This window comes from Penicillium angulare (genome assembly GCF_028827245.1).
Source record: "Penicillium angulare strain IBT 27051 chromosome Unknown utg000001l_segment0_segment0, whole genome shotgun sequence".
NCBI lineage: Eukaryota > Fungi > Ascomycota > Eurotiomycetes > Eurotiales > Aspergillaceae > Penicillium > Penicillium angulare.
Window position 1 is genome coordinate 4,361,017 of NW_026623160.1, and position 24,046 is coordinate 4,385,062.

A 24,046-nucleotide genomic window follows, 5' to 3' on the forward strand; every position below is an offset into this window, starting at 1 on the left:
AATTGGCGATTCGAAGTAAGCCCAAACGGCTGGACTTCCGATGAAATCGGTCTTCGTTGGCTTGAAAAGCTCTTTATTCCGTCGACTTCTTCGCGGTTAAAAGGTCGGTATCGACTTTTGATACTCGACGGCCACGGAAGCCATTTAACCCCGAGGTTTGACGAAATTTGTGAAAAAAAATGATATTATACCAATTTGTATGCCCGCACATTCGTCACATCTTTTACAGCCTCTCGATATCGGCTGTTTTGCGGTGTTAAAGCGCTCGTACAGTCGGCTTATCGAAATAAAGATGCGCCTCAGGATTAACCATATCGATAAACTTGATTTCCTTGAGGTATATCCGTACGCCCGAATCGAGGCTTTTAAACCTGAGACTATTAAAAATAGCTTCGGGGCAGCCGGTCTAATACCCTTTTCACCCGATCGAGTACTCTCAAAGCTTAATATTTGTCTTCGAACCCCGACACCCCCGGCGAGCCGGGGTAGCGAATCAAGCCGAAATTTTACACCAAAAACTCCCTATACAGAGAAAGAACTACGTCGACAGGCTTCATCGATTAAAGCTTTACTTCGTACACAGTCTTATAGTCCGCCTAGCCCGTCAGATCGTGCATTAAACCAGCTTGTGAAAGGCTTCCAACTCCAGATACAAAGTCATATTCTACAAGCGCAAGAAATCAAAGAATTACGCGCCGCCAATGAGAAGCAGAAGCAAAAGCGGACTCGGTCGACTAGGCAGATAGCTCACGAAGGCGATATCTCAGTTCAAGAAGTTCGTGAGCTACGTGCGGAGCCATTTGAGGCCCAAGTAGCCCGTATCAATACCTATCGTGAGCAGGTTTCAGAGGGTTTACAGCCACCTACGCGGGGCCAGCGAGGATGTGGAATATGTAGGAAGCCAGGACATAGAAGAGAAACATGCCCAGATAGAGAACATAGCTAGTTAAATTAATTTAATGGCGTTTTGGTTAAGAAAAATGCATTTAAAATAGATATTGTATGGTAGGTGCGTCACTCGCTTACATGCGTCACTCGCTTACCGAACACGTTATAAACCTTGCCAGAGCCTGAATTGACTAGGATTAATCATTACTCCTGTCTTACTTGAGATACAGTCAACATATATATATATACAATATCAAGGTAATTTCAGGGATATTGAATATTTCTCGGGCATCTCATGGCTTTTGGAAGACGTCTCCCGAAGTATTCATGCAAATATGTTTTCACTACAGATCCTATCGAGAAGGACTATGCGTCTCTTAACATGATAAAAAAATGATTAGAGCTTATGTAAGAATGTCTTGTGAAATATTGACTCTACACCCGTGTCAACATCATTGCATTGCAATTTGGGTGTTATGATTGGTGTTTGTTGACGTTTGAGAAAGAGATAACAGTGGCAGAACAAATTCACCACGATGAGGAGATTGACAACGGTTGGGATCCGCCCAACCGCCAAACTCCCTAGCCAACTTTACCCCTGGTCACTCACCACATCACGCCGTCACCAGTTTAAACTGCACCCCCTTCAACTCTCATCAACACATTGCCCCAGGAAATGATTAGTTCAGTGGGAGAATTATTTTCACATACCAGCATTGGAATCGTCATCGTAAATTCCTATTTACAATCGCTGAAGTTCACAATGGGCTTTGCCTTGCAGAATAGAAGGCAGAGAGCACTTTCTACACTGTATCTCAAAATAATACAGGATGGAGAGAAGCAAAGGGTAGCCCCCTTTTGGCATCAGTTTTCTCATCCAACTTCATTCAAATGCATCTTCTTACTGAAGAGTTCTAAAGCCTGCCCACCTGACACTTCCCGCTCGTTCCCTAACCCTACTATGAAAGAGATCTAGTATATATGTGGTTAGAAAGTGAGCTATATGGTATTGTAAGTTTCCCTATGTTGTCACAGTATAGTAGCTTTCCCAGATAGCCGTCAATTAGCCGCAAATCACCTGAACAATTCATGAGTAAAAAATCTTGGAGTATAGTGTTCCCAGCTAAACAGCAGTAGCATAGGGGAATGAAAACACTACTGTCGACGTCACCATTGAAGCGCATCTGTAATATGAGAGCAAGGGGGGCTTCCATATCTAAGACCGCTCAAGCTGCTCATTGTAGCAAGCAGGCTGTTAAATACATTCATTATAATTTGCGAATATATGGGATACCTCGAGCACCGCCAAACCTAGTCAGGGGAAATGTATGACCACGCCGTGCATTTTGAAAGCCCTATGTAATCATTTAATTGAAAACCCAAGTCTTTATCTTGAAAGGATAGCTGTGTTTTTTGCAGATGATTTGAACCGGTAACACAGAGTGCTATTAGCAGAACGGTCTATTCAATTGGCTGGTCTTAAAAAACGAGTAAAAAAAAAGTAAGGGAGGAGAAATCTAACCTTAAAGACGAATACATTCATGATATTTCCAAATTCCGATCGAAGCGATTAGTCTACGTCGATTGATCTGAGTGTGATAAGCGGATAGGGTTTAGACGGAACTTTCAAAGACAGGTTGCTAAAGATGCACAAGAAGACAAAGAACTAAAAGAACGTGTCATTGATATGTTCAGTCGCGAGGTACGGAGCCTTCTCTCAGCGATATTGCATTGCGCCGAAGATATAATGAAAGTAGCGCGGAAAGAAGAGGTTACCTAAGGGTGTTTCTCGCGTATTCAAGAATCTGCGGAGACCATCAGCTTTTTTATTTTCCACCAGAAAAAGGTTCTTGATCATGTTCCTACGTCCCCGAAAATCGACGCGTTGATGATGAATCTGTCTCCCCGAAGAGTTCAACCAAAATCATACTTTAAGAACCCGATTCTCTCTTTCAGTCCCAACTACAAAGGAACGATTCTCAATTTGATGATCAAAGTGACTGTTCCTATTCGGGCCGTGGAATTGAATGGGTGATAATCGATCTCGATCGGATGGACTAGCAGTCTGGTGAAAATGGAGACTCGTGTCGCACTGTGCATTACAAGTCGTGAGATTCCGTCTATGTCGACCAGAGACAAGTGAGAACGGAACGGCCCAAAAAGCCAATATCTTTAATGAGATCCGAATGAGAATGGTTGGAACATCACCAGAAGAAAAGGTAAATCTGCGGAATTGTCGGTCGGGCGCTTCCATTTCTTTCGAAGGTGCTGATCTGTTGAGTCAGCATGAAGTAACAAGGCTCGGGGTCTGCTTTGGGCGCGCTCTCACACTCTCATCCGAAAGCAACGCGGTATTTACCGTGGGGGTACATCTTCGCCAAGCGTAAAAGCAGACCAATGATATGCTGTAGACTGAAAACGAGCTCGTTTGCTATTTATATGGGGCGATTAATATAATGCACCGTGCTCTTGGGAAATACCGCTGAGCCTGTAGCTTTGATGAACACGTCGCAGCGCATTGAAATAGCGATTGGCAGAACTGTTGCGTGCATTTCAACCTAAAGCTATTGCTGGACTACCACAAGTTCTATTATTATAAAGCTGAATGTCCGGAACAACAGTACAGGGTAGAGGTGATTTGCCCAAGGCGATGCGAGCAAAGGCTGAACTGAACACAAATGCAGAGACTCACCTCACCGAGGCACAGGTCATAAACCACTGAGATCATAAGAATAAAGAAGTTTAGGTGGCCAATTCCGCATTAGCCTAAGCTAGTGATGGTACCGGGAATGTAACGTAGGAGTATTCAGTCTGTTAAATTGACAGCTGCATCTGATATGGGACTCTAGACTTCCACTTCATTGCTCCAGTCCAGTATCCCATGATATATAATGTTGTCGTAGATGCTGCGGAATATTCATCAAACTATCCGGTAATGGAGGATGGCATGAAGAAAAAGAATAGGGGTCGGCGGACGCGGAATATATTTGTAAGACGTCATCCTCAATACAGAAGTGTTTTCGTTTAAGGTCTCGAGATGATACAGATGGCGACTCTTGGATGAGAAGCGGTTGGAAGGAGCCATTCAAAGTTTGATACTGGTAGACGGATGTATCCAACATCCTCTGACCAACTCCAATGGATGTCGGCATGGCTTGTGTTGACGCTTCGTCTACTTGCTGGCTGCTCCGAAGCCCATCACTGCGGGAGTCACTGAGTCGACAGACAGATTGAAGGTCTTGAGGTAGGTTCGCTCTTGATATAGGAAACCTGGCACTCCCGTCTGTGACTAGTTAGCTCAGAGCCTGTAGACACTTATATGTGGAGCCTACCAGTCACTGCATCCAAGAATTTTTCCTCCTCCTCTCTGACCCAGTAAAGTTCATCCAATAGCTGCAATCGCTCATTCGGAGTAATTTGATGTTGAACAAGCCGCTCTGCGTTTTTCAATTTTCGCGCGGTGATTCCATGGCTGATACGTAATTCGCAAAGAATATGGATGAGGAGCGCAAAGCGTTCTGTCTGAAATTAGCGCGATTAACGAGATCGATAATCGAAAAAATTGACTTACCAGATTTAGGAAGATGGTCAGGTTCCCGATGAGTCACACCAAGTGGCCACCATGGCGGCTTAGTCTCTTCGGGATTGAACTGCTGCATTTTGCCCTCCACGGACTTCCTTCCATTATAGGGATATTGAGCTTGCCTACGTGGCTCGGCAAGCCTTATGTAAATTTTGGAAATCACCCTACAATTCGCCTGCTGCAAATTCTGAAAGACCTTTTCATAGTATCGGCGAAGAAGATCTCTCTGATTGACGGGGAGTTGGGCCGTGACGTGGATTTGGGCTGGGGTAGGGGAGATGGCCGTTCCGGCATTCCAGCCTTGCTCCTCCGTTCTTGCGCGCCTTATTTCTCGTTGAATTGCCCTTTTCTCTGGTGTCCTGGGTACGTTAGACGCTAGCGATGCTGTAAATGGCTCGAGCTGGCTGTCGGGCGGTTCTGGAAAGCTGTTTGTCCTTGGTTCTGCCACCGCCTTCAGGAACGCTTCGGTAACTTGTGGGGATAGAATAGACTGGGCACTATCGAAGATGGAAGCAGATACCTCGTGGCGAAGGTTTCCCTTTCGATCAATATAGATGAGGGCAAAATGCTCCCGGAAATTTGGACATTGTTGTGGTTGGTGCGACATGCTTTTAGTTTCCCTTTAGCCATAAGTCTCTCGGGACGGTGGGGTAGACTGTACCTTGTGACGGCAAGATAGATTGATCGCTGAGAAATAGCATGGCTTTAAAAGCTTTTCAATGATACTACCTGCATGACAAACAGCTCCAGGTTCAGCAATATCAAAGTAGATGCACGCTGCAGTCCATAATCTTGTGATCGATCTATTTGGGCTCGAGGCCCGAGCGGCTGGGCTATTGAAAATGAGAAACACCGACCTCGAGCAGGAATGCACCGACGCACAATTGATATACTCAACAGACTGACACCGGTCGAAAATTGTCACCTGCAGGCTGCAATTACTTTTACCATAACCCGAGGAGAAACTTTGAGATGATTCGCCTGTTGATGTAAGCTTAACTTTAGTTAAACAAAGCACGTTTAACGAATAGCTAGTAACGCAATAAACAATTACGTAGACCGGTGTGAAGCAAGGGTCCCACCTCATAATTAAATACCAATCAGTGGACAATATAGCGCAGATCACTTCCCTAACATAGATTTCTGCCGACCAAAACAACAAATCATGAATTTGTCAACTGCACTTCCCACGGCTCGAGTCAAGTGTATTCTTTTGCCGATCTCACGCTAACCCTTATCAGTGAGGTCTTCGGTTCGCCTAGTGGCGGAAAATTAAATTACAAGCAAATGTCTTGTAAGTGTATGAGCGCTACGCAAGACGAAACCAGTCATGCTTTCTCACGCGTTGCCCTGTTCATATTATCGGTAAGCCCCACTACATCCCCATTTTTTGAGTATACATTCTTGTATTTCCTGTCAGACCAACGGTAACCCTTGAGTTTCGCGTCTCACTTGACTTCATTGATAATTATGAAATTGCGTACATTGTCACTAAGCGAAACGGGGAGTACTTATATTGTGCAAGATTGAAACAAAGACCTGAGTTGATGCCGCCATTTGCTTCAATTTCAGGGGTTCTCAATTTTGGAAACCGGGTAACTCTTGGATTCGGTAATATATCGGAGCCGAAGGAGCTTAATTTAACTTTATACCCCACATTTTTTCGTATTTGGAATCAACATTATAGAGAATTCCAGATACGCTGGAGCGGTTCTCATTGGAGAACAGACCGAGTCATGTACCCCAGAACTATTGGGTCGATATCGGGTTTTGAGAATCACGTACAGGAAATGATACGGAACTTACACTGGACATGACTCGTTTCTTGCAGGAGATACCGAGTCGGATATATATAAGCTCTGAATACGCCAGCTTAGGACGAGGTAAGTCCTTTTGGAATTCGATATCTTCACTTTCTAATACTTATTATGAGTTCTTCCTCACCCGAACAGCAAGATCTTGGAAAAAGGAAGAGGGCTATTTATTCAGCTGAAATATGCCCGGACAAAAGTCCCCGTCGTGAAACATCGCAGCGACTTTCTCCAGTCAATGTAACATTCAAAATTCTTTGTCTTGGAACCTACGGGAACTGACTATTCGGGGAATAGAGGCAGGAGCAAGTTGGCCAGTCGACAGGATGTGTCAAAGCACATGTGCATATATCATTCAGTGAAATGGCACTAGAAATTCAGACCTTGAGAGCAGAGAGCCTCCAACTCAAGACCCAAGCCACTCATTTGTCAAGGCATTGCCAGACAATAGAAGCACACGTTACAGCTTTCCAGGCGGAGAATCAACGACTGGAAGAAATAAACACGCTGATGGAAAGGCTCCTTCGGCGAGAACGGGAGAAGAATGAGTATTTGCTCAATCGCTGTGCTGACCAAGAAGCTTTGCTGTCTTGTTTCCGCAAAGATTTTCCCGACCTCCAAACCGGCATATCGGACCTTTTGGGGATCTGGTCAGATATCGGATATACAAGAGCGAAGGAATGAATATCTGCCTTCAATAGTCTGCGGTTTAGTTCTACAGAAATTCTTCTGATCGTTGTGACAAATACGTTCTGATGGCATAACGCTCAATTAAGGTCTTAGATCCCGGATCTATGGATTTTCCCCCGGAGATGATGAAGAGACAAATAGCAAAACCTCAAGTCGATTCTGAAATTTGTAACAAAAAAAGTCCAAGTCCAGATGGGTCTTATCCCCGGAAATTCAGGATTGAGGGAATCATGGAGGCATGAAACTCGCTAATGTACTGTCAATAAGCTTATAGACTGCTTGCTTCATTGAAATAGACCGTTGAACGGATATCATTCATAGTATAGTTTTATTTGCCAGAAATCAGACCCGACGGTTGCTGAAATACCTAGATATTCTGCAAAAAACGCAAGGAGGCTCTTACAACTGGTTTGTGCGATACTCTGTCCGAACCCCACCGTTCCGGGATGGGTTCTCGGCCGAAACGGCAGTTTCTCGGGATCCGGAATCAGCTGCGAATGTTCAACCAATGAGCAGTGCTTACGTAAGCACCTCGCCATCCATAACTAACTATTCATGTTAATGACGATTTGTGACGGAATATATGGGACAGAGCACAGACTAAGTGAGTAGTTGGAACCTTTTCTGCGGTTACATCCGATCGGGAAGGGTCCTTAACTCACTGTCCATTTAAAAATTTTTATGACAGAATCACACTTCGCTGAACTTTCTGCAAAAAGTTACTACTAGGCATCATTAATGTTTTCCCGTCAAATTCTTGTAAATTGGCAAGATACCTTCTTATCATTTTCAACACGACGTCTCTATTCGAGAGCATATCTTAGCACTACAGCTTACCCTTTGGGCTCTTCTACCATGAACGAACCACGACTCAGGAGGGTGACGACTGAGCCTCTCGGGGAAAACTACAAATCAAGCGCTCATCAGGCAGCTCAGCAAGTGCTCTGGGTTGGATGCTCTGATAGCGATTCCAGGGAATCTAATGTTTTCAATCTTGGCGACGAGCCACTCGTCCTTAGAAATATCGGCAATATAATCATTGATGGCGATCTGTCCTCCGAGACTGCGATAAAACATGCCGTCGTTGACCGTCAGGTAGCTACTGGTGACAAAAAGATTCACAATTCGTTTGTATTAACGCTGTATAGGTGAAGCACATCGTTATTTGCGGCCATTATGGATGTGGCATTGTGAAAGCAGCCTCGAGAGATGGTTTAAAAGGCGCATGGCTGGGGTACGTGGGGTCATCTCTACCAAATCTATCCGCGGGGTCGCTAGTTAACCGTCATTATAGCAAGCTTAATTCCCTCTATGCTACGCATGAAGAAGATATCAATCAAACCCTCGTGATAGAACGCGACCGCGCTTTTGTCGAGTTGAACGTTCTTGATCAATTGCGTTCATTGCGCAAATTTACTGAAGTGACCGACGCAATTAAGAAGGGGCACTTGCAAATCCATGGGCTGGTATATTATACAAAGGCTGAGAAGGCCTACGGGGTGTTGGAAGGGCAACAAAGCTCTTAGTATATGACATAGAAGACTCAAAAGGCAATCCAAAAGCTTAGTTTCCCTTTAGTTGAGAACTGATGCTTATAATTTGGATACGCCTCGGTGTTAATGATTTTGGGGAGCTTAATGTAATGTGACTGGCAATTGACAACTGGGGCATTGATTATTAGCGATTTAGGTCCGACGGTAGACTGTAGATCTTCTTGACGTCCTCTAACATCCCCTCGAAATCGATCTTGAGATCTTTCAGTAGGCCGTCGCGTAGATCGAAAACCCATCCATGAACGATAGGATACTGATGATCTCGGTAGCTTTGCTGGACAGCAGCGGTCTTGATGATATTCCTGCAGGATTCTACCACATTGAGTTCGATCAATCGATTGTATCTAGAGCTTTCATCGGCTATTTCGTCAAGTTCATTCTCATGCAAGCGATACACGTCACGAATATTTCGGAGACACGGATTAAGTAACCCCAAGTCAGCTGGTGTCAATGCCGCTTTGACCCCTCCGCAATTGTAGTGGCCGCACACAATGATGTGTTTGACCTGCAAGTGTCGCACAGCATAGTTGATCACAGACATAACGTTAAGGTCGACATTGGGTACTAGGTTGGCGATATTGCGGTGAACGAAAACCTCGCCAGCCTCTAGACCCATAATTTCGTTGGCAGGGACACGGCTGTCACTACAGCCTATGTATCTGGGTACCGTCAGATGAATTCAATGGGGGTGAACATTTTGATGATGAGAATAAAAAACCTTGGCTTACAGGTAGTCAGGTGATTGCCCAGCAGCAAGTTTGTCAAAAAAGGCGGGATCTGCCCCCGTCTTCGACAGGACCCATTTCTTGTTATTTCTGAAGATGTGTTCAAGCGACTGTTGGCGAAATCGATTCATGTTGAGTTTTGAGACGCACCCGTTATGTTAGCAAAGTGAGTGAGTAGTTTGCTAGAAGCTGTCAGGAGAGCAGTGAAAATTGAGGGGCCGTGTCTATGTAAGCACGCCACGTCCCACTTCACCATCCACCCTTTCCGGCGGAAGAAAATATGGGGAATAGTAGCGGCGTGGTATAATAAAGGTTTCTACCGAACGGTAGGTACATGGGCTTTAGTGGAGATATTATTTTGGGCTGTTTTGAATTAGTCAAGGGATTCTTGGCCCTGTGGCTTTGTTCACGCTGTAGAAGGAAAGGTTGTTGAGGGGCGACGCTTAGGACTACCGCTGGATCGAAGGCCACACTGCGGGTACCCACCTCAGCACAGCTCATAGGCCAATGAAATCAATCGAGAACGGCTTGGCTTAGAGCCCGTCCGCAACCTCCTGTGGGCCTTCTGGCCATCTCAAGATTGGCCTGGTTCGAGAATGCTTAAACTAGGAGAGGGGGAGTACTAAGAGCCAGCTTTCATGACGTATAGCCTTCTATGCCGTCTGTGCTCTTCAGTAGGCTGTACTGTGACTAATTTCCTCTCAAGAGGATTCTCCCAAGAGCCAGACACTCTCAAAAGGCGGGTCCTGTTTCGGAGCTTCTAAGTGTCCTGTCAGGGATGTAGCTGCTTGGGTTTCACCACTAGACTGTCAGGCCAAAAAGGCACAATGTTTGGTCAGCGACCAAACACCCAAGCTACTATAACGTTATATAGTCAAAATGGGAAGATAAAATGTTTCTCAGATGAGCAGAGACGGCACCCAAGAGATTGCTCCCGGGCTCATAGCCTGTTGTGATTCAGAGAAAGGTTGATTGTTATTATTTCAGAGGGAACACATGAAGCTATATATACAACGAGAAGATCAAGTTGATTGGAAATCAACTTGATGCTACATATAGATATCTCGGGAATTAATTCCGATGGTGCGGCTCAATTCCTGATCTGCACCAGCCTCATATCACAACAAGCCGGCATCTCAAGCATGATCTCGAGAGCCTTGCTTTCACGCACAAGGGTAGAAGGCAGATTTATCACGTATTCTGCGAAGTATCCAGGTGGCTGCGGCTCTGTTCCAGCTTTGGCTACTGGAATTGTGATGGGAATGTGGACGGCTCGCACAGCGGGGCGTGATGGCGTACTTTTGGTCCTTGTTAGCTCTGATGGACTTCGAGTCAAATAAAGTGAGAAGCACATACAAGCTCTCATCGGAAGGAACGATTGGGCGACGAGGAGAGGTCGCAGGGGGTTTCCGGCTTGAAGAGAGGTCCGCAGTTGAGTCTGCCATATTGGATCAGATGAAAAGGAATGTGTGAAAAGTAGGGATGAGGTGCTGAGAAGAACAAGATGGGATGGGGACTGTGAAGAGGATGGGATTGAAAGGGAAGACGCGAAGATCAATTTTCTCATTTCACCAATCTGAATACGTTGGTAGCCTAGCATGCTTTTGTGGACTTGACTGTGTCAAGGTAAAGAAAATGCCTTTGCCTACTTACATCTTGGTGTTTGTCTGTTTGTCCGTATCTTAAATCAGTCCAAAACCTTGAATGCAACAGCCCAACTACAGGGATTTTCTGCTACATACTCAAGTTTCAGCCTGTTCCTGAGTCTGAATATAATATCTTGTCCACAGATACAATACCGCGCTTTAAATCCATCAGACTCCATCATCACCACCCGACTAAACTTCCGTTTGTAAAGCTAATACCGGGGTGGGATCACGACCTCGGGAGATAATCGCCGCTTGAGTCCAAAAAATCGATAAACAACCTTGGAACTAACAACTATCAATGTCGATGATAAGTATCTGCCGCTGGTATCTCTATTGAATATCGTCGGTAACTAGACGAAAGAGTCCAGTCTTTATTCCAATGTTAGGATCCTACTTCCTTCTACAATAAACTTGGAACCGACATATACTATCAAAATCGGCTCTTCCGAATCAAGAGCTCATCTTTCAACTGATACCTATTACGTATCCATCGCCTAGGGGGCTATAGACTTCAAGTTTGCGTAAAGGAATATAGAATGAAAATAAATAAATACTATATTCCGGCATGATGAAGATAAACTGAAGAGACTAGTATATACATTGAAAGGCAGATGACAGATAGGTTGAAAAGGAAAGATGGAATAGAAACTTGAAGACGCGTAAATCAATTCAATGTTCTCTGGGCATATGCACTAATCACGCCTGAATTAATTGGCTAGCGCACTGGCACGGGGCGGCCCTTTTACCTCTGTGCTTCAAGTTGATTATCTGGATCTTAAATCCCGTCGTCTTCCTCCTCCACACCACTCGTATTCACGTACTTGTCCCAGGCCTTACAAGTAGAATGCAAGGAGCTATAGTCGATCAGTTCGCGAGCCTCCTCATATCTCTCCAAAAACTGAATTGCAAAACCCTCTTCAGTGTGCCAACCAATATGGCAATGCATAAGCCACGCGCCCGGATTATCAGTCTTAAAGCCAACGACCAAGTATCCCGATCCGGAGAGCATCGCCACATCACGGCGAGGAGGATTAGTCAAGGTCGCTATATCTGAAGAACTGTATGTACCAGTCCCTTGGGCTAGGATGAAAAAATCATGTCCATGAAGGTGAATAGGGTGAGGAACAGAAAGGGCTGTTTCAATGACAACGTACGACCACTCGTTCGCTCGTGGTAACTCGATCACGCCGCTTTCTTGTGCGAATGATGTGTCGTTATTCCAAATTTGAAGGAGGGTCGGATTGTCCCAGTAGACTTGCATTGAAGTGCCGTTCATCTTCCAGCGGAAGAGATTCTCGGAGTTCTCGCCCAGTGTTACAGGCTCGCTCGAGTTATAGTATGGCAGTGATGCGCTTTGTTGTAGATATGGGACCAGATCGGACATGTCCATGTCGTCGCAACTGTCGGTATAGCTGTACTTGCTTGTTGTAGGTGTCGATATTGAATCGCCGTAGTACATGATACCCTTGATGTTGTCTACACTGTCGTTGTCTGAACAAGCTTCTTGGGGAATCGCACGTATCCAGAAACTATCACCTCCATCTGATTGGTCTGCATTGACGATGACGTCGTATCGCTGGCCTGTATAAGAATGAATCTAAATTAGCAGAGGTCATAAAATGAAGGCTAAGGGACCCTTACCCATAGCGATGCTCAAGACGGTTGTGTTAAAAGGCTTGATAGGAACGAAGTCCATGGCAATTACCGTGAGTGTATGATTGTCAATCATGAATTTGAACATGGTGTCAATGGCGGCGTTCACCAAGCGAAACCGATAAGAGGTACCAGCGGAGACTGAAGTGTTGAAACGATATCCAGTTTGACTGGTCGAATTGTCAGCGCCATACACATTAGTTCCATTAATCAGGCCGTTATCTAATGTAGGCGGACCATCCGTCTGGGCACTTTCGTAGAGCTCATCAACAGTCCGGTGGCTCCAATCATTCAAAAACAGCATTCCCTTGTCCACATCATAGTTCTCGGTAGCTGGCCCATTGATCAGAATACCACCAAAAACGCCCTCCCAGGCTTGTAGCCCAATGTGAGAATGATACCATGAGCTTCCGTACTGTGTAACTCTCCACTTATAGGTAGTCATCGTACCCGGAGCAGTCGGGCACTGAGTTATGGAAACAACGCCATCATTTGGATTTGTGTAGTTCTGACGAATTCCATGAAAATGGATACTTGATCCGTTCTTCGCTGATGCCAGGCTGTTGGTGACATGCACCACGACATGGTCACCCCAATCAGCCTGGATAGTAGGACCGGGAATAGATTCATTCACAGCTATGGCTGTGCGGGAATAGCCATCCGGGGCGACAGTGACTTCCTGAATATCAAAATAATATTCTCTTGTCACGCCTGTTTCGGGGACGACCTCGTAGTAATTGGTAGACACATCGTAGTTGCACCAAGTTTGTCTGTCATCGGCTGAGTTTCCGGAGCAGACATCTCGTTTTTGTCTGATATGGTGGTTCTTGTGTCTTTTATGTGTGGACATTGCAGATGACACCTCGAGAAGAGCTAGGAGCACACCAAGAACCTTCATGGCGAATCAATGTTGGAGCCTCAGTAGCCGTACTAGTAGAGACGCAGTATCACAGATCCAGAAATTATAAAGATATCAATGCATAAACGAATGGACAAGTCTAGTCAATAGACTATTTTTCGGAATGAAAGAGCGAAATGGTGTGGGCGTATGGTCTCTTGCCCTAGTAGGATATCACATCTTTATAAATCTATATGCCTCACACATGATTAATCTCATCTCATCCGTGTCATGAAGATCGACAGTCTTGGCCATTCTCACAAGGGAGTAAGCCGACATGCCCACATATTGGGGTAGTTCATAATTTAATTGGAGCACGATCTACTCCACGCATAGTGCATCGTAAGCCTTGAGTGGAACTCCACTCCGAGACACTCCAAATATTTGAGTCTATTTTGAGACATTCACCAAGAAGTCCTGATTATAATGGGAGTTGTAAACAATCGGATTATTCAGCGGAGTAGCAAGTCCTAGAGTTAGCTTGTGGAGCGGGTTTGCTTCGCAGATTCCATCAGATTGCGTGGCGAATTGCGTGGCGCGATCACGAACTCCCTGCTCCATCAATTTATTTGGTCTTGTTTTGTTTTGAATATTGAGTTTCATAGTTACTCAACTGGATTTGTTGTTCTTCTATTCTTCCTTTCTACCCAAATGAATAGAATAGTGTGCACGGTAGATGGGTAATAAGGATCCATGCTTCTACGGATGGTGAGCCCTACGCGGCAATTAGGATAATTAAAGCTACGATTAGCATCAGTAATTCGCCTTAGTGCAAAATAAAACCCGCAATAAGAAACACTATCACTTGAACTCCGTAAGATCTAAGTTCAAGAGTCGGAACCAGGCACCCGCATAGCGGCAGAGACGTCAACCACTACGCGTCCTACGATTGTGGATCCCGCTCGCACACATACTCACAATTCCTAGACACCAGATATCCAGATGTTCACCTAGATGCATGGATTACTATGTGATCAGCCATTGTCTGGATAACCTTGGAAGACCCACAAGCTACCAACCCGACATCTGACTGAAATGCGACAGCTTAGACTCGGAGTACATAGTCCCACCACATACATTCTATATAGACTCTTTACAAGATCACTTGAGAGGTGTTCCCGTGTCATTTATTTTTTTTATCTTTCGTTACCAACTTTCCATCATGTTCAAACTTGGAATTTTTATGACAATTCTTTGCCTTGGTGCATCTGCTTCTGCCTCATCGGACGTCCCTCGCAGCACGGATGAGAGCGATGAGGGCTTTGGTCTTTATGCCTACGGGGATTCAGTCGGAGGTCTCCCTCTTTTCTATTCCGAAGGTATGTTTCCATATCAAAGGCGATATTTGACTCCCAGCTAACGGTCTCTGCTAGGAAAAGCATTTATTGGAGACCCGACCAACTCTACCAGCTCGACTGCTTCCTCTGTGACCTGTAAGTGCCAACCCTGATTGTGTTCGCCAAACAAGACCAAGAATCTAATATGATACCTCAGTCATAGCAGACTCTTCCAAGGGATGGGTTGGCAACCCTAACGGCACCACCAAGGCGAAGGCTGGCTGGTCCGATGAATGTCTCTACATTCCCAGTTCATCCTCTTCCGACCATCAAATGGGCTTTACCTCCGAGACTTTGTCTAATGAGACGACTGATGCATTCTTCCTATATGGACAATGGGTGATGGTCAAGTCAGACAATGATGACATATCGTCCAGCTTTTATATTCGCGAGGTCTCTGAAAGCGAGGGTACCTATTCATTGCTGTGGAATGTGACTGATGAAGACGGTGCTGTTCCGATTTCTCTGCGCTCTACGAAACCTTCTGACTAGGAGTATTAACTAGGAGGATTAACCAAGAGGATTGGGTGCTTTGAATAGCACGATTAGGTATCGCCTTAGTGCACTGTCAGTGAGCAGAGTATGTGTTGACTTTGTATGCAATGGCAAGTGGCGACGTTTTAGTATCGAGATGTACCGGCTTTTCGAATTTTCAACTTTGAATTTTTGCATATACGGAAGATCGGGCTACTCTTCTGGAAAATAGAGGGCTCACCGGAAATGAACCGCTAGCACCTCAGAGTCTTTAATGAAGGTATGGCTGAGATAAGTGAGACAGATTTAGTAGAGATGTGAAATCCATTACAATAATCTGATCCTAATGGGAATTATCGCTGAGGCGCTCATCCGGTCCTTCTTCCTCCGCCGTAGCCATTTTTAATTTCGCTATCATCTCCACAGTTACTGGTCAGTAGTAGTCCCTCCAGGTCGCCACTAATTATATTCTACGAGCTTGTTTGACTAAATTCCTGCATAATTCTAGATGGTGTCGGCAGCGTCGGTGACTCGAGGACACGCGTTCATTCGATCGTCTAGTCTGATAAATTAATTAGCATACAGGCTAAACCTCGCTCGCAGTCAAGACTCTTGATATTCACTCTGCGGTGGATTGCGAAATGACCATGTTGCAGTTCTCAATGTATCACTTTTCCGGAGTGCCACTGCTTCTCTTCACATCTTGGCCCCGAGGTCAGTCGTGCGGAGCATCTTCCTTATCACTGCCCATCGGGCTGCCTCATCTCGGGGGATGCAGGATTATCTCATGAGAAATCTCGTCCTTTGCGGTGTCTTCTGTCGGACTAAAGGGATTTTGGGGATCGCCAAATAGGATGATAGGAACAGCGCATGCTGCATCGGGGGCCTAATTGTCGTTTAGCGGAGAGTGTATGCAGAACCCTAATTTAGTGTCATAATGAGTTTAGCAATACTTTTTTGGAGACTCCTACTAAACTTAGAGACAAGATTGCATAATCGACCAAAGTGATTCAGCGACCAATTCAGGCTTTGTCACTGGTTGATATTTAGATCTCCGTGGTGCAACTGATGCAAGGCCAAAGACTGGTCGCAGGAGCTTACACAGGCGCAAAAGATGGCAAACACAAACCTAATGCGGCCTGTAAACAGGTCAAGAATGTTTCACTTGTACATGCATCATTTCTATTCTCAGTAAAGATGTAGAGCTATCCTGGGAGTTGGTACGTGTCTGGGATATTTCTTCTCGGATCGACTTTGGAGATGAGCGCTGTACGGCAGATGCTCTTCTGTACTCTCAAATCAAGAACTCGCAGTATCCCGTGACCTTGATCCTGAGAGCTGTAAATATGTCATCTTTGACATTTGATTACTGCCAAATTGAAAAAGCGTTTATTTTTCAACTAGTGTAAACTTTGCCCATTTCGCTCCATTTTCAAAGGACGATAGGTTACATTCTCAAGACTTTCATCTTCGGATAAACCTTGTTATATACACTTTGTTTATGATATCCCAAACAGATGGCACCCGGAAAATGTGAATCTGACTCCTACTAGAAGGATACGGCTTACGTTTCAGGTCAATCAAACACTTGCTTCCCCCTAATGGCGATGACATCAGGAGGACATATCCACTTTCAAAGTAAATCTCAACCCATAAGCCCAGAATTGAACTATATAAAATTCATTCGGAAACGTTGGAGTCTGGAAGCGTCGAAAACCGTCCAATTTGTTGTGTGCGAGACAATTTGGGCTCCATGCCGGCAACGGAAATCACCCCGATTCTACTGCTAATAGCAGGAACCGATAGTACGCTTGGAAGCCGGATGGCATTGTATCTTCACCAAATAGCCATACTGTTATAATTTGCTGCTTATCAGACAAAGGAATTATTTTATTTGAACAATTTCAAGGGCTTGATATTTTAAAAAAAAAGCTTTCGAGAATCTGAGTCGAATAACAGCAATCAGTCGACAATGTACATAGGCTAGAAAGTAAACAGACCCCAAAAAGTTTCAGTCGTTGGAAATGCATGGAAAAGTCTTCTCTTGGATCGTGAACTTCATCGGGTTTTGTGGAAGCTACATCACTTCTCCAACAAGGAATCATCCGTGTATGGACTTTTACGTTCGATACAGAGATGGAACAGAAGGTAGAGTGCGTTGGCGAGTAAAAGCCCCTTTCAGCCCCTTTCATTTTTGGCAATTAGAACTTGTCCGAAATTACTGTTGCAGAGGTCCATGTACAAGTTGCCAGGTATCCTGTCCCTTAGACTGAGTGGCCATTTTCTGCAACAAAACTAAACCTCATCAAGGACGACGCAATGCGCGTAATATTTGACGAGCGATCAAGCTCTCGATTTCTTGTAGATAGTCGTCAAATTCAGCTGCAATTGCTCTGCATCGGTGAAGAAAATGGTGGACGGATGGGATTATATTTGAGTGTCGTTGTTTAAGCAACAACTGACGCGTGCATGCACAATGTACATTTAGCTTCGAATTCAGCATCATTTGCGATGAAAATTTTAATGAAGAGGATGGAAGCCATCGTTGAATTGTTTCTTTCCATCTTTGATATTATTATGCGCTTTGGGCTAGTTTTCTCCAGTGTCCCTCTTCTTTCAGAATAAATGAAATTCTTTTGTTGTAAACTGAAGAACATCTATGTCCCCATTGATTGGGACGATGCTTTTGCAACCGTTGTACATCTATGACTCCATTTCCTTTTTTTTTTCAAGTCTCAGGGCAGTACTGTATTGTATCCGCCGCTTCAATTGGCGTCATGATATATTTCATTTAAGACAAAAAGAATTATTTGGAGATTAAAGCTACCAATTCTGGGCTATGATTTACATCACTACCTAACGCAGTAGACTGCTTACCTATCGTCCTGAAATTAGGGCCCGAAATAATTTCAGTGTAAAAATCAGATGTAATCCTGTATTGTGGGCAGTATCGAATCCCTGCCCAAAACCTATTAAATTTTATATTCGAGACAAACAAATTAGACAAAACTTTGAGGTATAAATTTCAATAAGGCCTCAAATACTGGCTTTCCCTCCATATTGGATGTTTTCTCGCGCGCCGTCGATCACAATGCTCAAGATGCAGCTACGAATTTTGGGATATGGCGCGATTTAATTCTGAGACAGATTTTGACTCTCGGACTGTTCAACAATATACATTTTGTGGGAGAAGTGGACATGATTGTAGTTTATTCGAACGAACGCTGCTTTTTGATAAAGGAGATGGAGCATAATGAATAAGAAGTATCGTCAATTTGAGCCACTTGGGTCGGAGGTAGGTTGAGGGGACTAAAGACCACACACTACCGCAACACGAGTTAGCACATCTACAGGTATTGCTAAGTACCTTTTTTCAGTCTTCTACATGTACACCTCTTGTGGATATTCTGGAGTCCTCATTTGTAGTAATTGGGAGTTTGAAGAAGTGAAAATGGTGAAGACCAAAAAAGGGAAAACAGCATGATGGAGCTACCGGTCGAAAAGCTGTTACAATAGATGAGAAACCAGCAGGGTTGAATAATATTGTAATGCGCCAGCGGAGTTAGAGCAAAGAAGACGCAAATAAAAAAATTTATTCATTCCCTGAGATGTCTCTGCTTTTCACAAGCCATTTCACCTATGCCGGCTGCTCGGCTCCGTTAATTATCTATGATCCAGTATGACATGCGGAAAAGAATAAAAGGGGAATAAAAAGAGATTAAAAAGAGATTAAAAAGAGATTAAAAAGAGATTAAAAGTCTATCTTCGTATAAAACTAGGAGTTAACTCTTACTTAGAAACTCTGTCTTAAGAAATGAAAATCACGTTTAACTGCACATTATGCAATGAAGTCATAGATTGAGACATCCTTCTACTACTAGGAAAAACGCAAGCCGACTATGACTATTTTCGAGGACCGTCGTTTATAACTTTAAGCTGTGACACGGGGCGACGGTTGAAAGAACTCTCTGATATGGAGGTATTCACCGGATACTGTGCAGGCGATTTGTAGAAGACAGACACTGGACAAAATTCCAAAGTAAGAAAGGTCTTGTTGGCTTTCAAAAATAAATGTGTCAGTAATAGAAAGTTCAAAAAGCTCAGGTGCCATTCTGAAGCGTCATATCTCAATGGGGGATTTTTAATGATCTCTACCACCACGGACACATGTATATACACCAAGGAGGGTGGTGGGGGGGGGGGGGGGGGGGTTATTCATTGTCACTTTCACTAGTTTTGAATACGTGCATTTCCGACCTAATATCTTTGGAAAGGCAAAGCTACACTGATCCTAGTATTACTTTGTGTGAAAGAGCTGGATTTATATCACTGTTGGTTTAACGAGATCACAGACTTTCAGTACGAAACTTGATTTAAACGTTCATTTGCCCACACATAGCGCAACCTACTCAGATCCGTCCACAAAGTGAAAACTAGCATAGGATATCACAGAATTCAATGAAAATTAATTTGTGTGAGATCAATTGTTTCTGACCAGCCTTATCAAGCTCGATTGCAGTCAAGATAGTACATATTAACTTGGGCGTATTTAAAGAGCATTGATAACATGCAATGGAAGGGGAATCATGAAAATTCATTGATCTGGATTAGCCTTGAGCATTGCAGAGCTTTTTTTGGAACCAATACCAATGTCTACGCACAATATGAATACAAAATCGACTAGACATTCAAATCTTCAAATTGAGCGGTACGTCATGTACACTGTCAAAAGATGGCTGCTGGCAAGGACGAATGCATCGCTTCGGGCAGAGGACTGGTGTTCAAAACCCCTTCGAGACAAAGAGAGGTCCAAAGAACCGAGAGGGCAGCAGGTGGTGAGGTACAGTGTGGAAATCAAAGAACATCCCACCAAGCCATCAGTAATCACAATGATTTGGAAGATTTATTGGGAGGGAACCAGAGGACATCTCGCCAGTGATCAAAGTCTGACTAGAGAGCAAATACTGAGAGGGAACCGAAGGACATCTCACCAGACCAGCAGTCGTACATGTAGACTTTGCATCAGAAATCAGGTGCTGCGAGGCAACAAGAGGACATCTCACCAGACCTTATAGAGTCCAATTGTACACTTAGCATTGGAAAGTGCTGGGAGGAAGCAGATGTACATCTCGCCAGATACAGTAGGTAATGATGAGGATTTTTCCTGAGACGCCCAATTCTTGCGGGGCATCGGCTCAATTTAAATTAAGCGTACATAATGCGATGGGAACTAAGAATGTAACTTTAGCGAGTAACGCTGTTGCTCTTCTAGGTACCGTGGTTTCTGTTTCTCATTCCTAGTTACAAAGGTGGGCTACGTAGGGAGGCCTGGACTGGTCGATAGGCACCAAACGCTGGCTCAAACCTGAGGAGAAGTTTGGACCAGGAGACAGAAATCAATAGAGCGAAATGGTACTATGCCTTCACTTATGAGCAATGTTCATTTAATTCTAGGCTAGGAAGTCAACGTGAAAGCCGTCCCAGGGGTCAAGTGGGGTTGTGGGACTAATTCTACCACCGTGTACTTTTCATGAACCGGTGGATACTTCGATGAAAACCGTGGAATTGGCCGTCCTGGAAAGCAAAGGCCGTACCGAATGAATCCATGGATATTGTATAAATGTAAACAATCACTTCAATATCACTGTTATAATCTTCCCTTCTTTCGGAGCTCTACTTGTCCTTGTTCTGTATTCCTCAAATCGGCATTAGAGGCTTGTCTTTCAGTGAGATAGGAAATGCCAGTACAGAGAACTGCTCGCAGACCCAGAGGGACAGAAGTCCCCCCTTCGCAGACCACACGGCGTCCGCCAACTAGTACAGCTGGCCTCAACCCTACAGCACGTCGGCCGCAGCCACAACAAGCACCGGTATGTCTTCTAGACCGCATCCCAGCAGGCGGGTAGGGCAGCTACTAATACCAGCCCACCAACCAGAGGAATCAGCAACATGCGGCGGCTACAGATAACTCCCGAGACCTGGGCGATGACTTCGATCTCGTCCATGCGCATTGTCGAGTAGCGATCAACAATGCTGAATTGCATAACCGACAGCTCACAGCCCGGCTCAACGAGCGACAGCGAGAGATCGCAGCCAGCAGCCAGCGACTCAGCAGGGAGAAGGCGCAGGCCAGTGTCCAGCTCCACCAGTTATCCTCGGAGAAACAAAGAGCACTGGAGGAAAGCAGCCGCCTGAAGAAAGAGATTGTTCAATTGAACAATCGGCTTGATACGGTTGTCAACGAAACCCACAATCTGATATCTCGCACAGAAGTGCAGGATATGCTGAATGAAATCCACGCCTCAGCCGAGACATTCATGAAATCCTTGACAACCAGAGTGAGCGACAACGAGAATGTCCAGTTGTCAGGGCAGTTGCCTGCCTCTGATGTTGTCCATGATCCATGGATGAACCAATATGGCCCGTTTGAAATGCTGCACGACTCCGCCGGGACTGAAGTTCCTGACCCTGAATTTCCACTGGCAGACTAGGAGGGACTTCCGCCGCTGGGATCTCACTACGAGTTTCCGGACATCGATATCGGTGCATTATAAAGCTGAAAGGGAACGAAAGGGCCCACTTGGCGGCTGGTCGAGACCTATTTGAGGATCGCCAGACCGCGTGGACTTTGCGCAAAGTCCAGCCGGCTCAAGGGAGTCTAACATCCGACATTGATAAGTATCTGGACTCACAACCGGTGAGCTGGTCCCACCACATGATCGGCGATGCGGACGAAGAATGGGTCTTGAAATGGTGGAGGGCTAACGAGTTTAATTTCCCGCTCATGGCAAAAGCCGCTCGCGACTACCTAGCGATCCCCTCTGCAGAGGTCGGCATTGAACGTGAGTTTAGTAATGCTAGAGATGTGTTGGGCCTCCGCAGACACTGTCTGAATGCGGAGACTATGCGATGGTTGATGCTATTGAAAGAACGGTATTCAGCATAGATATCCTGTGATTCACAGTTCAATGGCTCGTATGTATTATGCTGTGTAAATCGAATGCATGAATATTGATGATGTATTGGAATGTGACGAGGCGAATGGGAATGTATGGTATCTTTGTATTTTAATAAATATGAATAATTCATTTATTATGAATAATGCGAATATGAATAAGCGCTTTATTCATATTCATATTATTCAATTCCTTTTATCCATATTCGCATATATTCATGAATATTCACAAATAATCATATTCCTTTCGGAGCCCTATATGAGGCTGGTGCAGATCAGGAACAAAGCCGCATCAATGGGAATAATTCCCGGGGTGTCTATGCGAAGAACCAAGTTAACTTCCAATCAGCTTGATCTCGTTGTATATGTGGACCCATGACTGTCAGACGCAGCAAGGGTTTCGCAATCGTACCTGGTCTCACTGTGAACCACCGAAGCGACTACTTTGCAACGACTCGTCGCAGCGCTCGCTCTCAACCTCCGAGATAATGAAAGCACAACGAGCAGGTGCAGTCCAAGTACGGGAAGCGGTGCGAGGACTGGAAAAATATGGGAGGTAATTGTCACACGCTTTGACCCCTCGGGTGTACTGACCAAGCCTACGTCTTGGTCAGCCACCCTTTTTGTCAAACCCACATTGAATTGTCAATCTTTACACTTTTTGAGCTTTTCCAGCGACACCCCTTCTGTATCAACTATATAAAGTGGTTTTCCATTATCTCCTATGACCCATCCCTCGAGATCCTCGAGATCTTTGTTTTCGTCCGATCTTTGCGGAATTGAGACCGAATCCTGCGCAGCGGCCCGGAGCATGCGCATATGGTCCGATTTTTTCTCTTCTTCGTCACGCTTCCAAATTCGGCGATTAGCGTCTAAAGGAGTTAATGCAGTAAGGCTTGATAACTGCTTTCGAGTCCTTTTGGTCTGAATTGGACGTTGACGAGCTTGAATTGATAATAATTTGCTTTCAAGCTCATGTGTATACTCCGCGTTGATCAATTGACCCGTTTGGTAGTGCTTGAAATCACGTTTTAATCGATTTAGCTCTTCGGTCTGATCTTCCATTTGGCCTGATATTTTTGCAATACGTTTCTCGAGTTTTTTTCCCATCCGATTAAGCTTTTCAACTGTTTGTGGTGGGGATATAATAGGCGAAGACTGTGGTTCAGGTGTATGGCCTAATAACTCGAGAATTGGGTCGATTGCATGCCTTTCATCCCATCTTTTTTGTATTGGTCCGATCACAATATTAGGGTTAAAAGGCCATATACCAGTATCTCGAAACGCGCTTCGAATAATACGTGGTGTGATTGCCTTCTTTCGAATTAAGGTTATATCCTCGAGGAATTGACGCTTTGCTGAATCAGGCCGGAACCATGCGTTTGTAAGCGAATTTTCCTTCCGGAAATGCTATTTTAGGCTTAAAAATGGCTTTTGGTCTAAAGGTTGTGCAAAATGGGACGTATGGGGTCGAAAGCTTATTGGAATAATCCGATTTTGGTCGCAGAAGTCGAGGAATTCGAAGGTTAGGTGGGACCCATGCCCGTCGAAGAAGAGCACGCGTTTACCATTAGTCCCAACGCGGTTTTTGGTGTTCTCGTGGAAGATATGTAACCATTCGAGGGCAATCAGATCGGACGACCACCCGGTCGGAGAGACTTGAATATTATAGTGTTGGTCGAGGGCAGGGTTATCTCGGAACCAATCTTCCATATGCGTCTGACCTTTGAAGATGAGATATGGGACCATTGACCACCCGTCCGCGGCAATACACTCGATTGAGGTAGCGATCTGACCTCGATCGGTCGAGGCAAGCTTCTCAGAGCTATA

General features: G+C 44.8%; 7 protein-coding genes across 7 annotated transcripts; 3 read left to right on the forward strand and 4 right to left on the reverse strand.

Moving 5' to 3' along the window:
- Positions 1-4,203: 4,203 nt before the first annotated feature.
- On the reverse strand, positions 4,204-5,078 carry N7478_001458 (DUF2841 domain-containing protein; the record flags this gene model as incomplete). The annotated part of the gene is made up of 2 exons (XM_056917673.1): positions 4,204-4,406; positions 4,460-5,078. 2 exons carry the CDS (start codon positions 5,076-5,078, stop codon positions 4,204-4,206), a joined length of 822 nt encoding a protein of 273 aa, XP_056785553.1.
- Positions 5,079-7,827: 2,749 nt separating this feature from the next.
- N7478_001459 (uncharacterized protein) lies at positions 7,828-8,498 on the forward strand (the record flags this gene model as incomplete). Its single annotated transcript, XM_056917674.1, has 3 exons — positions 7,828-8,067; positions 8,121-8,206; positions 8,267-8,498. 3 exons carry the CDS (start codon positions 7,828-7,830, stop codon positions 8,496-8,498), a joined length of 558 nt encoding a protein of 185 aa, XP_056785554.1.
- Positions 8,499-8,649: 151 nt separating this feature from the next.
- On the reverse strand, positions 8,650-9,381 carry N7478_001460 (carbonic anhydrase; the record flags this gene model as incomplete). Its single annotated transcript, XM_056917675.1, has 2 exons — positions 8,650-9,184; positions 9,254-9,381. 2 exons carry the CDS (start codon positions 9,379-9,381, stop codon positions 8,650-8,652), a joined length of 663 nt encoding a protein of 220 aa, XP_056785555.1.
- Positions 9,382-11,674: 2,293 nt separating this feature from the next.
- Positions 11,675-13,450, reverse strand: N7478_001461 (multicopper oxidase; the record flags this gene model as incomplete). The annotated part of the gene is made up of 2 exons (XM_056917676.1): positions 11,675-12,480; positions 12,541-13,450. 2 exons carry the CDS (start codon positions 13,448-13,450, stop codon positions 11,675-11,677), a joined length of 1,716 nt encoding a protein of 571 aa, XP_056785556.1.
- Positions 13,451-14,612: 1,162 nt separating this feature from the next.
- On the forward strand, positions 14,613-15,279 carry N7478_001462 (uncharacterized protein; the record flags this gene model as incomplete). The annotated part of the gene is made up of 3 exons (XM_056917677.1): positions 14,613-14,769; positions 14,824-14,883; positions 14,945-15,279. 3 exons carry the CDS (start codon positions 14,613-14,615, stop codon positions 15,277-15,279), a joined length of 552 nt encoding a protein of 183 aa, XP_056785557.1.
- A 5,720-nt stretch (positions 15,280-20,999) lies between these two features.
- N7478_001463 (uncharacterized protein) lies at positions 21,000-22,207 on the forward strand (the record flags this gene model as incomplete). Its single annotated transcript, XM_056917678.1, has 3 exons — positions 21,000-21,131; positions 21,186-21,685; positions 21,748-22,207. The coding sequence occupies 3 exons, from the start codon at positions 21,000-21,002 to the stop codon at positions 22,205-22,207; spliced, it is 1,092 nt and encodes a 363-aa protein (XP_056785558.1).
- Positions 22,208-22,861: 654 nt separating this feature from the next.
- Positions 22,862-23,281, reverse strand: N7478_001464 (uncharacterized protein; the record flags this gene model as incomplete). Its single annotated transcript, XM_056917679.1, has 1 exon — positions 22,862-23,281. The coding sequence occupies one exon, from the start codon at positions 23,279-23,281 to the stop codon at positions 22,862-22,864; it is 420 nt and encodes a 139-aa protein (XP_056785559.1).
- Between the last annotated feature and the right edge of the window lie 765 nt (positions 23,282-24,046).